Source organism: Penicillium odoratum (assembly GCF_028828045.1).
Source record: "Penicillium odoratum strain IBT 22623 chromosome Unknown utg000005l_segment0_segment0, whole genome shotgun sequence".
Classification (NCBI taxonomy): Eukaryota; Fungi; Ascomycota; class Eurotiomycetes; order Eurotiales; family Aspergillaceae; genus Penicillium; species Penicillium odoratum.
The window spans coordinates 799,929-811,984 of record NW_026643147.1 but is presented as its reverse complement, the minus strand read 5'-3'; the positions used below and the strand labels follow the sequence as shown (position 1 = coordinate 811,984).

The following is a 12,056-nucleotide window of genomic DNA, read 5'->3' as shown; positions in this document are numbered from 1 at the left end:
CAGCCAAATTTTAAATGAGCCTAGGTAAGTATCAGTGCTGGATAATACTGAAATCATGGATATTTTGGTATAATACAGTACAAAATCAGCAAAAGCGGTAAACCGTATTTATACAATAAATGATCTGACCACATGGCCGCTACTCGCTTCCGTAGATGGGACTGGAAGCGGACACTCTACACTCTGAGTGTGAATTAATGATTAATAAGGCGCTATATAATCAACCTAGATACCACAAACATGATACTGATCTACATGAGAAGAGAAGCAATTATTTTTTGGACTCATCAGATAACTTAGCCGAAGGCCGTGCTTAGATCCACTCAGTGGGCCAAAGCTGCAAAAGGACGACCTCGGGAGCATTATTAATACGTAGAGGGCAACCAAAAAGTACCAGGAGAAATCCAGTACGTAGTGTAACCAAGATACTTATTACCTAGTCCAAATCCTCCACGATTAAAGACCTTATTATTGGGAAAAGAGCTAGGCAATGTCAGTGCACACAAGGTCATCAAACATATAATAGAAATCTCACGAGTAGTATCGGTCACCTCGGATGGACTCCACTGTCACAAATGGCCCAGATGAGCCAGCAGCAAGAACGATGGAAGCCCGAATTCTTCAGAGACCGCAGCCACCGAAACAACAACTCTCCTATATTGACAAGTACTTTGATGATGCATTAGTGGTAGCTCGAAAGGTCTCCAGGACTCGTCCAAGACTCGACATTGAAGAAGATAACTTCAGAAATTCACTCTCTTGGTATTTTCTGAACTCCATATCTATAGGATAGATAAGAGAATACAGCAGACTAGCTATTTACCAATACATACGGGGTACTCTGGAGTCCGTAAGATATGGAGATGTGGGGAAATACAGCCGAGCAAAGGTTAAAAACTCACCGGTTTGAGCTCCCGGATCGAAGAGCTAAGAGTCCGAGTTATGAATTTCGTCTTAGCAAAAAGCTGAAGGGGTTTTTGAGCCGTACGAAGGGGAGCCATTCTTAGCACACTTTGAATCGTGAGTAGAATTGAAGAAGGCAACTTACTGAGGCCTAGCATAAGACCGGTTCACAATGCAACTAAGCGAACTTGGCAGGTATAAAAAAGTAGTGGTCCATCGGGAAGATCAATTAGAGATCTGAGTGCTATCAATCTGAATGGCAATGACCACAATCTGCTTTTCGCTTTCCTTCTGTACCATTTGTGTCGTCACACTGGCCAGATGTAACCTATGCGAGGTATTATGTCCCCCACCATTCATCATAATCCAAAGACTACTTTGATATTCTGCAAGAAGATGTAAATAGATCAATCCTTGGTTGAATTCGGGGGCATATACCGGATCTTGCTAGTACGAGGTAATCTTAATATGCCAATCCTTGACAGTGATATTGCCAGGCTTGCAGCCCAGATACGTCTCAACATCACTGATAGGGACGGTAGCCGTGGAATCGAATGAAAGTTCTAGAGCAGAAAATTGCTGATACAAAAGTGTTCCGTTGTAGCGTTTGGCCAGCTCCCATTATTGAAAATAATATAGTCGAGCTCATCATATGGCGACAAGGTACATAGGGTTTCAAGCAAAGGCAGTATCACTACCATTGAACTCGGTGAGAAGCTGCACTGAAATGCTGTCTTTATGGACCTGTATCTCTTGCAAAGAAAAAAACTGATCGAGAGAACTATGCAAAGGCTTAAAAGTAACGAGCCACAGGTAGCAGTAACCACAGCCTGAGAGAAGTGCCTGTTCCTGAGAGACCTTATCAATGCCACAGGCTGCATATCCGATATGTAGTAGTCTAACAGAATACTCAACCCCGCATATATGTCTCAGAAAAGTTTATTTATAAACTATATTTCGGTTGACTTGCGGACGTAGACAAAAAGTACACTGTCCGATCGTCTACACGGCAAAACTACGATTCGACCTCATAGCACCACGTACGTGAAACGCTTACAGCATTACTTAGTGCTTAATTCATCAACTAAAAGTGTCGGAACCAAACAAAAAACTTTCATCATATTTCCTTTTTCTGGCTATCTGATATCCACCCATAAATATCTAAGCAAGAACATATTCCTTCGCAATTTTCTCCGCACAAGTTGCACCGGTCACATAAGCGACTGCCTGGACATGAGCATTGACCAACACAGGTACAACACTCATGTCAGCGACACGTAGGCTCTCGATACCAATCACCTTGAAATCAGGATCCACAACAGCATCCGGATCATCATTCTTGCCCATCTTCACTGTTCCAGTCATGTGCCAGCTTGAGGAGATGTTCTGGCGCCAATATTCAAGTAGATCCTCGTCGGATTCACCTTTGGGCATAGCCAACTCAGCCACATTGTCCTTTGTGTAGGATTCATGCTTAGCGACCCGGAAAGAGTCTCGCAGGGCCTCGATCGCGAGCCGACGATCAAAGGGGTGAGCAAGGAACTTAGGGTTGAAGTGGAGCGGAGCGTCGGGGTCAGAAGACTGCAGAGTGACCTCGCCACGAGTTTGCGCATTGAACAGAAATACAAGCAGGCAAGAGTAGTTCAGTGCCTCGGATGGGAAGTCAGGGATGAACCAGTGAATCGGGAAATGGGTGATGATCTCGTAATGCGGCACGGTCTCCTGGAGAAGGTACCGTTGTTCGTCTGCTGGGAGGGCGTAAAATTCTGGGGAGGAAGTGAGCTGCTCGGCGAGCTTGAACCAGCCAATACCCAGTTCACAGGCAAATTTTGCCCAGGGTCCGGTGCCGTTCTCTTGCCACTGCTTTTGTGCGGCATCCATGGCCTCCTGGGAGCCATAAAAGGACTTTCGGTCCGTGCTTGTGTCTGTACGGGTGTTCACCATCGGGACAAAGCAATGGTCGCGAAGGCCCTGACCGACGGCGGGGGAGTCGAGGACGACATCGATGTTATATTGTTGAAGCTGGGCGGAGGGCCCAATACCCGAGTGCATGAGGATACGAGGATCGTTGAGCGAGCCAGCGCATAAAATCACTTCCTTTGTGGCAAAGTCTGCAGAGTCCTGTCAGTCAATCTGAAATGGTTGCAATGTTTGGAGCTTACATTTTGTGCCGTTCGATTCAACACCCACGGCCTTCTTCCCTTCTAGGATAACACGCTGAACCGGTGCACCAGTGACAACTGTCAAATGGCTCCCCTCTCTTTGGGCCACCAAATCCCCCGCTGTGGAGCGCAAGCCGTTGTGAGCCGAATTAATCAAGACTGACATTCCAATTGGGTTTCCAGAGTTATGATCCGGATTCAAGGGAAATCCAGCCTGCTCGAAGACATCCAACAGTTCCGTCAAATCTCTCTCCCACTCGCGCGCAAAGCCCACATGCAATGGACCTTGATTACCATGATCATCAGACTTCGGGTTGGCATATTTCTTATCCATTCCTTCCGGCGTTTCTCCATGAAAGGTTTCCAGATCTTTCAACCTTGTCTGGATATTCTGCCACGCAAAGGTCTCATCGCCGACAATGCGCGCCCACTCCTGGTAATCGTCGCGGGCGCCGACACTGTAAACGCCAAAGTTGATAGCGCTAGATCCACCCAGGCAATGACCGCGGCTGTAATCGATTTCACGGTTGTTGCAGTCTTCCTGCGGGGCAGTCTTGTATCCCCAGTTCATAGACTGGTTCTGGAAAGTGGTCCATCGCTGTCCATCCACGCGAAGATTGCGATCTTCCTTTTTCTCACCTGCTTCCAGTAGAAGAATTTGAGGCTTGGCAGGAGAGCTCGCAAGTTGAGCGGCGAGAGCACTGCCCGAGGGGCCACCTATTACGGTATGAGTTATATGACAAATAAACTTCAATCTTTTATTCCTTTTTGTGATTGATTGAAGCATAGGATCTCATTTTTGAGGACAAATCTTATAGAAAGACTATTACTTACTTCCGACGATAATAAAGTCAAAAGTAGACATATTGAGGAGAAAATCGGGGGAAATCTGAAATAAAGTTTTACTTTCGAAGAGATTAAAGTGAGTATATATGCTTTTCCTAGAGAAATCGGCAAGATACGAACTGCAGCTACCAGTTTAGCCCCTGAATGATTATGTTGCGATCTTCGGTCTGCATTGCTAGGTCCAGTTAGTGGGGTAAAAGTTGGCAGTTCGGGTAAAAAAGATCCACAAAGTAGGCTTTGAAGGATGATGTGGCGGCTCTTGGCGGGCGGGGAAGACCTTAAATTAACCCGTTAAGGTGAAGCGGCTTTGCTGTGCGTCGAAACAATGTTGATCTTCCCCCACTTTCGGACTGTGGACCGTGTAGGGCTTCATCTGATAGGGCTTCGGGGAAAACTCCGTCGTAAACCACGTATCGGTGAAATTAAAGGAATATAAATTTTTGGACTTTGTTGATCCTCAAAGAATAGGGTGAATTAGGGCCGAAGATCTCATGCAGATGGTCTGGACTTTTCCTCATTCAATCCCTGTCCATCCCTTCCACGTACTTGACACCTCAAGTATTCGTCTGCTTGCTGGATAAGGAGCATTCACAGCAATGGCGAGTAACGTTGAGGCGTGGGTCTTACTGTCCTTGGCTCTGGTCACATTTTTCATTCATATCTACGTACGATGGACTCATGTTGGGCCGGCCAACTTTCAGCTCGATGATTATCTTATGCCATTGCTTCAATCGAACGTTATTTTCAGTACATGCTAAGATGATCATCTTGGACAGATCGTCTTCGTCCTGGAGACAGTAGCAGCCTACCTCGTCTCCGCGAAATACCAGGGCTTGACCAACAGTTACATGACGTCCGAACAGCGAAAGACTATTGACCCCACGTCGAAAGAGTGGTCCAATTGTGTTGCTGGGTCTAATTTTCAGATTCTAGGATGATCGCTATACGTTTCTATTCTCTGCCTTGTCAAGTTCAGCCTTGCTGTTCTCTACTCTCGATTGACGTATGGTCTACTTGTAATTTTGAAATTGATTGGTGAATATCGCGCTGTAATGATCATAGAACTAGCCTGCAAAATCTCCCTACCCGAGTAAGACTGACCTATGGTATTCTAGCTGTGACTTATATCGCAACACAGCTGTCTCTTCTGCTATCATGTCAACTCTTCCATGCGTTCTGGCAGATTTACCCCAATCCTGGGAGTCAGTACCCCCATGATTCCTATCACAACCCGTTCCATTTTAACCCATTGTGCAGGCGTTTGTCAACCAACCAACTCTCCTGTGTATATTATGGTTGTTGTGATTCTCAACATCATCACAGATGTTTATCTTCTCTTGATTCCGCTACCTCTCCTCTGGACTGTGAACATCAGCTTGAAACGAAAAATCCCCCTGATGACCCTCTTTTCCGGTGCTGCATTCGTCATCACGGCCTCAATCATTCGAGTCGTTACCATCATGAGTGTAAGTTCTTTGCAGAGGGAATGAATGCAGGTTACTGACACTCTATGCAGTCAGGAGCCGATGGAGCGTCAGCCGGCTCTATATGGGCCTGTCAAGAGACATTCGTCTCCATCGTTGTCTCCAATTTGCCAATTATCCAACCCCTCATCCGCAAAGATTCAGCAAGATTGGTCTCTCTCAGCTGTTCAGCTCAAAGCCTTCAGGACAGACCTACCCTCTCTCAAGTCAAGGCTTACAAACTCTGACCAACCGTGGTGGAAATGACACGAAAAAGGGTAAAACGAATACGGCAGCGCCCTCACACATGCAGGTCTCCGCTTAGGGCAGTGATGAACATATCCTCACTGAGCATGATTCCTCGAAGGATATCACTGTTGTCTCAGAAACCGTGGTACAGAGTGAGCCATGGGGGTGGGATGAGACTGGTCTAGGTCACTCGGCGACGCCCCCTAAGGATTGGATCCACATGTCGAATCGGTAAAATCTTCCACTCAAACAGGCTTTGTATCTGATTTTCTGCGACAGCTTTCCTTTATTATGGCTAGTCTTAGCTGTGCTCTCTGACATTGAAGTGGAAACAAAGGATCAAGATCTGAACTTTAATTATAATCCCTAGTGATATGTTAACAGTAATAATATAACCCCTTCTCTTTCCACGTCTTTGCAATTCCAGGGACAGGAACGATTTAGGGACCTTTACCTACTTCAGAAAACTCCGTAATTTCTTCAAATTTGATGAGGAACTCCATGCCGTTTATATCTAAGAGGTTAATAAGTATTAGTAAAGTTCTCTGTTCATGGTCAACTAGTAGCATGAATTACCCAGATGGTTTACGGAGGCGAGTAGCGGCCATGAGGACAGAACCTTTAATATATCAAATATAGACTTTGAACTTCTAGTGTCCAACCATAGCCTGGTGTGCAGGAGAATACCTGTTACCATGAGGCTTAGCAGAATCAATGATTCTCCGCATCTCCACCTTATCCTCCTCCGTCAAGTCAATATCCCTCGAAGCCCAATTTTCCTCCAAGCGACCAGCCTTAGTAGTGCCAGCAATAGGAATAAGTCCCTGAGAAGCAACCCAAGCCAGCGCGACCTGACTAATTTTGCATCCCTTGCGCGCAGCAATCTTCTTAATCTCATCTACAATAGCCTTGTTCTTGTAGAAGTTCTCACCCTGGAACTTGGGGACTGTGCGACGGAAGTCATCGGGTGCGAAGTCTACAGGAGAGTTGTATTTGAAGTCGTCAACGAGCCAGCCGTGTCCCAAGGGGCTGTACGCAACGTAGGCAATGCCAAGTTCTTTGGCTGTGTCGATCAAGCCGTCTGTTTCATGAAGTGTCTCGAAGGCGGAGTACTCGGCCTGAACGGCGTCGATCTTGGCAACTGTTATAATTAGTATGTTGTGTTACCGTTAGAGCGGGGGTGTGGGGAATGTACTTGAGTTGGCCTTGCGGAGGGTGGCGGCGGAGCATTCTGAGAGACCGATATACTTTGTCTTTCCGGCCTTGCGGATCTCATCGAGGGCGGGGATTGACTCGCTCAAGGGTGTTTCTATGGAAAGTAAGTAATTGGGCGTGAGTATTTCAGACTGAGATAATGCGTACTAGGATCAATGCGGTGGAGATAGTAGAGATCAGGCGCGAATCCAAGTCGTTCAATGGTGCCGTCAATGTACTCTTTGATGTGTGCCGCAGAGTTGGTAACAGAGCCATCTCCTCCCATGACTTGGAATCCACACTTTGAGGCGACTAGCAATGGTGGTTAGTAGAATAACTGCGAGGGAAAGACTGCTACTCACTGAAAATTTTGTCGCGAACGTTGTGCTTTCTAATAAAATCTCCCAACAGCTTCTCGTTAACACCGGCGCTGTACACCACCTGCATTTCGAGTCAGACTTCATTTTATCAATTTTCTCTCCGTGATTATGCACTCACAGCAGTATCCCAGAATGTGCATCCGAGTTCAATTGCCTTCAACAGAACTGGCTCGGCTTCCTCGAAGCTGAGGGAAGTACCCAGTCCGAAGCTGAGACCCATTGCGCCGAAGCCCGGGATTGGGACTTGGAGATCGCCGAACTGGAGTGTCTTGACCATGTTTGCGGATGAACGGCTGTTAGTTAATTTGAAGAATATCGTTTTAATGTCAATGGACATGATAAATTGGCGAGGGGTGGAATTTATGAGTTCAAGGTCCCCGGAGTTAACATTGCTGACTTCCAAGGCTATGGGTCCTATGGGTCCATGATCTTTCAGCACCTTAAAGTCCGTTCAAGATTGTGGAATTCGAGGTATTCATGCCAATGATTCCAGCCCTTGATAATATCAGATTTTTGAACTGGTTTAGCTCATAAGAACAGCTTTACTTATCCAAGCACATTATTACCATCCATCAATTACGCCGGCTTTGTTGATCTATTATTCTGATCGAAGTTCTAGTTCAACATGCATGAGTTGATGACGCACCACCCGGAGATTACCCGGAATTAAGGTTGACGTATGTAAGCAGCCCACATTGGCATCGGATTTTCATTGGACGAGGATAAATAACCTGTCAGCAGAATGCATCATGCTCGGTTTCTCGGATTGTCAACAGGGAGGGGTACACGAGACTGCATTTTTACATCATCACATCGACATCCCAAAATCGTCATAGAAGCCTACCAACAAATCAATCTGGCTGTCCTGCGGTAGCCGTCGAGATCTACATCTCACGAGAATGACGATATTGGATAAATTTACTGACATTCTGGTAGATTACCATTGAGGAAACTGCTTGTAGCTTATTCTGTCTCTTTAAAATTCGCACTCACTAGTGCTTCCATCTCCTCCTTCTCCTCCTCACTCAGAATCAGAAGTCTTTCTTCCCACGAATCTGGGTCATCTGTGGTCCCAAAAAATTTTTCATCAATCTTACGCCAATATATTTCATCAAACGCAGTGGAACTCCGCGCCGCATACAGAACCCAAAAGTCCCCCTTTTCCCAATTTCTTTTCACCAGGCCAGACAGGCGTTGGTCATCTGGCAGTTGACGGCGATTCTCGCACTCGATTAGCATGCGTAGAAAGTCTTGTAAACGGCAATCAAATTGAGTTTGCCAATCCTCCAAGCCCGATGGCCAGAGTTCCGGCTTTTCGAGAAGAAGCCACCAGGGCGGTGCGTGAGAGAACTCCAAAGGTGCAGTATATGTGTACTCCCAGCCCAGCACGGCTGCCAAGTCTACTCCATCTAACAAGACCTTGGTGGGGTGGAGGGAATCACAACATAGTGTGTGTCGTGCGTCTTCGAGAGTCACGTCTGTCAATTTCTTCTCTTGGGCGAGTCTTTGAAAGAGCTTTCTAGCGATGAATTTCTGGCGAAATCTATTTGCAGAAGTGACCCGATGTTTCTGATGGATCAGGTTATGCATGTGAAGATCCGCCAGGGCTTCCATGTAGGACGACGCTGTGTAGAAAATCGTAGATGGAAGGTGTGACTCTGGTAAATTACTAGTCAATGCCATGTCATTGATTTGAAGTGACAGAGGCCGCTTGGTCGCTTCCCAAGTGAAGTCATCAACATGATCCAATGACCCGACACAGAGGAATGACTTCATGTAGAGCTGAAGGATAATATCTGCGAGGTGTCCATACATTCTCTCGAGTACCTCGATATAGACGTTATTGTCCAAAATTGGCGGGAAATGATCCGGGAATCGTGGGTTTCTTAAAATGTCAGACATGGTCCTATCATGATCCATATACTCCATGACCATGACTGGTCCGAGTGCGTCGAGACTTTTCTCTTGCGTTCCCCAATGAAAAATAAAAGGAACGGGTATTGATGTTTCGTCGTGGATATATCGCATCACGGCGACTTCATTGCGAAGCCTCTCCTCCGGAAATGCATCAACATCAGGCCGCGAGAATCTTATGACTGCATCACTGCCGATATCTGGTATCGCTCGCACGCAAACATTCCGACCAGCCTTTCCTAGTATTTTCAAATTATCGTCGTCGATCATCTCGCAGTCGGCATATTTGGAGACAAATTTAGCAACCTCGTATAGGACGCAGCGGTCAAGGAATTTCCGAGGCCATGTTGTGGAAATACCCTTGTCTCCCTCCCAGTCTTCATCGTGGTCGCTTCTTGGTTTTCGCCACATTGCGCAGTGCGGGGAGTGGGATAAATCCAGCGTGAAAAAAGAGGAACTCGAATCAACATCCCTGCTATATCACATGATTGCGACATTGATGTAGTAGGGCAATAGATGTGATATCTATAGGTCACATCCACGGCTGGTTGTCCGGGTTAAAGTACGTGATCTCGGGTCCTTCACTCCTCCCGTGCCAAGGAGAACTTCGGCATTTTATCCCCGAAAAGTAGCGACCGTCGCTTGGAGATACACGTTCGGGCATACGTTGACTGTGATAGGCCACAAGCGAGTCACTAAGCAATCGCTAAGGCCGACCTGGCCATGAAGTGGAGTGATTGTTGTCTGATCGGCAAGATCACTCCAACGCGACTGGTCTCGGCTTCTATCAGGGTTCTGGCACGCGGGGCCGCGGGTGAGTGAGTAATTTAAACTGGCTAGAATTTCCGTGATGGCTGGACAGAGATTGCTTCCCCTCATTCCCGGTTTTGGGGGGTTTTTTTCGGTTTCTGTTTTTGGGGTTTGTTTTCACTCATGTTCCTGGCTTCTTGACGCGACTTTTCCTCGGGCGCTATGGATCAACTCAAGGACAACACGGTTTCGACCGTTAAGGAGGACCCACATTCACCCCAGATCAAACAGGATGGAGAAAATGTGGCTCCGGATCGATTTGATGAGAAATATCGCACGACCCGGATGGAGATTTGGGCTTATTACTCGTGCGTTATATGGTCGTGTCCAGGGGCTTGACGAAACTAATCGCTACGATCATCTAGCTATTATATCGGCAATAATGGACTTTCTCTGTTCAGTAAGCGCATGCTTTGCATTTTAATTGGAAATCAGCTAACATCAAGTCTAGACTTTGCGCCCACAGCTTTCCAGAACTTGATGTACCAGGCAGCTCCGCCGAGTGGCATGCTCGACTTTGCTGGCCGATCCCGAACAATCAACAGTATCGTATTACTATGCAACGGCATCTCTTTCGCAATCCAAATCGTCGTCTTCTTGGCGATTGGCAGTTTCGCCGATTTCGGTTACTGGCGACCTAACATCCTGATCGCTTTATCAATTATCGCGTGGGCAATTGGATTTGGCTGGCTGGGCGCTCATACTTGGGATAAATGGCACGTCGGCGTTGGTCTATATATTGTGGGCCTCATCGCCTACCAAACTACTTTGACCTTCTGGACCGCCGCCTTCCCCGGACTCGCTCGAAACACGGTGGAAATGAAGGAAAAGGCCGATGAATACGCTTCTGGGAGGATTACCCGTGAAGAATACAACTACGCGGATACCATGATGCGCAGTCGCCTGTCTAACATCGCCTTTTATGTCCAATCTGTCGCGGAGATCTTCATCCTGGCCATTATTGTCGGCATTATGTTTGGTTTGGACGTCAATGCTAGCGACGCTAATAATAACTGGGGGTTGAGTGTCCTAATTGCTTTTGCTTCAGGCGTATGGCTCCTGGTATCTTTGCCGTGGTTCTTCATTGAGAAGCGCCGTCCTGGTCAAGATCCGGGTAAGCGATCTGTACTGGTTGCGGGGTTGTGGCAGCTCTGGCATGCAATGAAGCAGATTTGGCACCTGAAACAAAGCTTGCTTTATCTGATTGGTAAGAATGAGCAGATAGTACTGATATATGGTCGATAGCTAACTCGGAAAAGGGTACTTCCTGCTAGGAGACTCCTTGAACACTACAGTCACGGTAATCTCTACCCTACAGAATGAGATCGTTGCATACAATACTTTGCAGCTTACATACCTTTTAATCGTTGGTATTGCAGCACAAGTAAGTCTATATCCACACCCTATTGAAACGTATCTAACATATTGTGACCAACTAGGCTGTTGGCATTTACGCATTCTGGGTCATTCAACAGCGCTACAAGCTGGGAACCAAAACCATGTTCAACGCCATCGCATTTTGCATCATCCTGCTCGATGGCTGGGGAATGATTGGAATCTGGACCGAAAGCTTCGGGTTCCACAACGTATGGGAAGTTTGGGTATGTCATTCAACCAGAACCATTGGCACAAGAAAATGCTAATGTTTAATTTCACAGGTATACCAAGCATTCTACGGTCTCTTTGTGTGCCCCTGGTACAGCTACTCGCAAATCATGATCTCAGAAGTTACACCTAGAGGCCACGAATTCCTGTTCTTTAGTCTTTTCAGCATCATTGGCAAGACCTCTTCCTTCATCGGACCCATTGTCTCGAGCGCTATCATCGATGCAAGCCCGACTGGAAACAGTTCGACCCCGTTTTACTTTCTTTTTGCATTGAGTCTGTTTAGCTTTGTCCTTCTAGTGTTCTTTGTGGATCTCAAGAAGAGCCAGGTGGAGCAGGAGAGGTTTTTATTGGATAAGATCCAACGGTTAAAGGATAATGAGTCTGAGTCCGCGGGTGAAAGGGTTTAATATACGCATGATAAACCTCGGCGGGGTACTGCATAATGGCGAATACGAATACATTATTTTGGTCTATTTTCATTCGAAGGTTTGCAATAAAGTAAGCTTTCTGTGTCTTAAGTTGAGTCG

General features: G+C 46.6%; 5 protein-coding genes across 5 annotated transcripts; 2 read left to right on the top strand and 3 right to left on the bottom strand.

The window, feature by feature from the left end:
• Positions 1-2,064: 2,064 nt before the first annotated feature.
• On the bottom strand, positions 2,065-3,930 carry N7520_005844 (GMC family oxidoreductase; the record flags this gene model as incomplete). The annotated part of the gene is made up of 3 exons (XM_057139778.1): positions 2,065-3,014; positions 3,066-3,782; positions 3,900-3,930. The coding sequence occupies 3 exons, from the start codon at positions 3,928-3,930 to the stop codon at positions 2,065-2,067; spliced, it is 1,698 nt and encodes a 565-aa protein (XP_056993784.1).
• A 577-nt stretch (positions 3,931-4,507) lies between these two features.
• Positions 4,508-5,858, top strand: N7520_005843 (uncharacterized protein; the record flags this gene model as incomplete). Its single annotated transcript, XM_057139777.1, is given in 7 exon segments — positions 4,508-4,658; positions 4,671-4,824; positions 4,888-5,001; positions 5,050-5,377; positions 5,428-5,547; positions 5,559-5,687; positions 5,700-5,858. The coding sequence occupies 7 exon segments, from the start codon at positions 4,508-4,510 to the stop codon at positions 5,856-5,858; spliced, it is 1,155 nt and encodes a 384-aa protein (XP_056993783.1).
• Positions 5,859-6,063: 205 nt separating this feature from the next.
• Positions 6,064-7,474, bottom strand: N7520_005842 (uncharacterized protein; the record flags this gene model as incomplete). Its single annotated transcript, XM_057139776.1, has 6 exons — positions 6,064-6,137; positions 6,318-6,764; positions 6,819-6,932; positions 6,986-7,129; positions 7,180-7,258; positions 7,316-7,474. The coding sequence occupies 6 exons, from the start codon at positions 7,472-7,474 to the stop codon at positions 6,064-6,066; spliced, it is 1,017 nt and encodes a 338-aa protein (XP_056993782.1).
• Positions 7,475-8,160: 686 nt separating this feature from the next.
• On the bottom strand, positions 8,161-9,522 carry N7520_005841 (uncharacterized protein; the record flags this gene model as incomplete). The annotated part of the gene is made up of 1 exon (XM_057139775.1): positions 8,161-9,522. One exon carries the CDS (start codon positions 9,520-9,522, stop codon positions 8,161-8,163), a length of 1,362 nt encoding a protein of 453 aa, XP_056993781.1.
• A 561-nt stretch (positions 9,523-10,083) lies between these two features.
• On the top strand, positions 10,084-11,936 carry N7520_005840 (putative autophagy protein (Atg22); the record flags this gene model as incomplete). The annotated part of the gene is made up of 6 exons (XM_057139774.1): positions 10,084-10,229; positions 10,287-10,321; positions 10,373-11,128; positions 11,181-11,305; positions 11,361-11,522; positions 11,580-11,936. The coding sequence occupies 6 exons, from the start codon at positions 10,084-10,086 to the stop codon at positions 11,934-11,936; spliced, it is 1,581 nt and encodes a 526-aa protein (XP_056993780.1).
• Between the last annotated feature and the right edge of the window lie 120 nt (positions 11,937-12,056).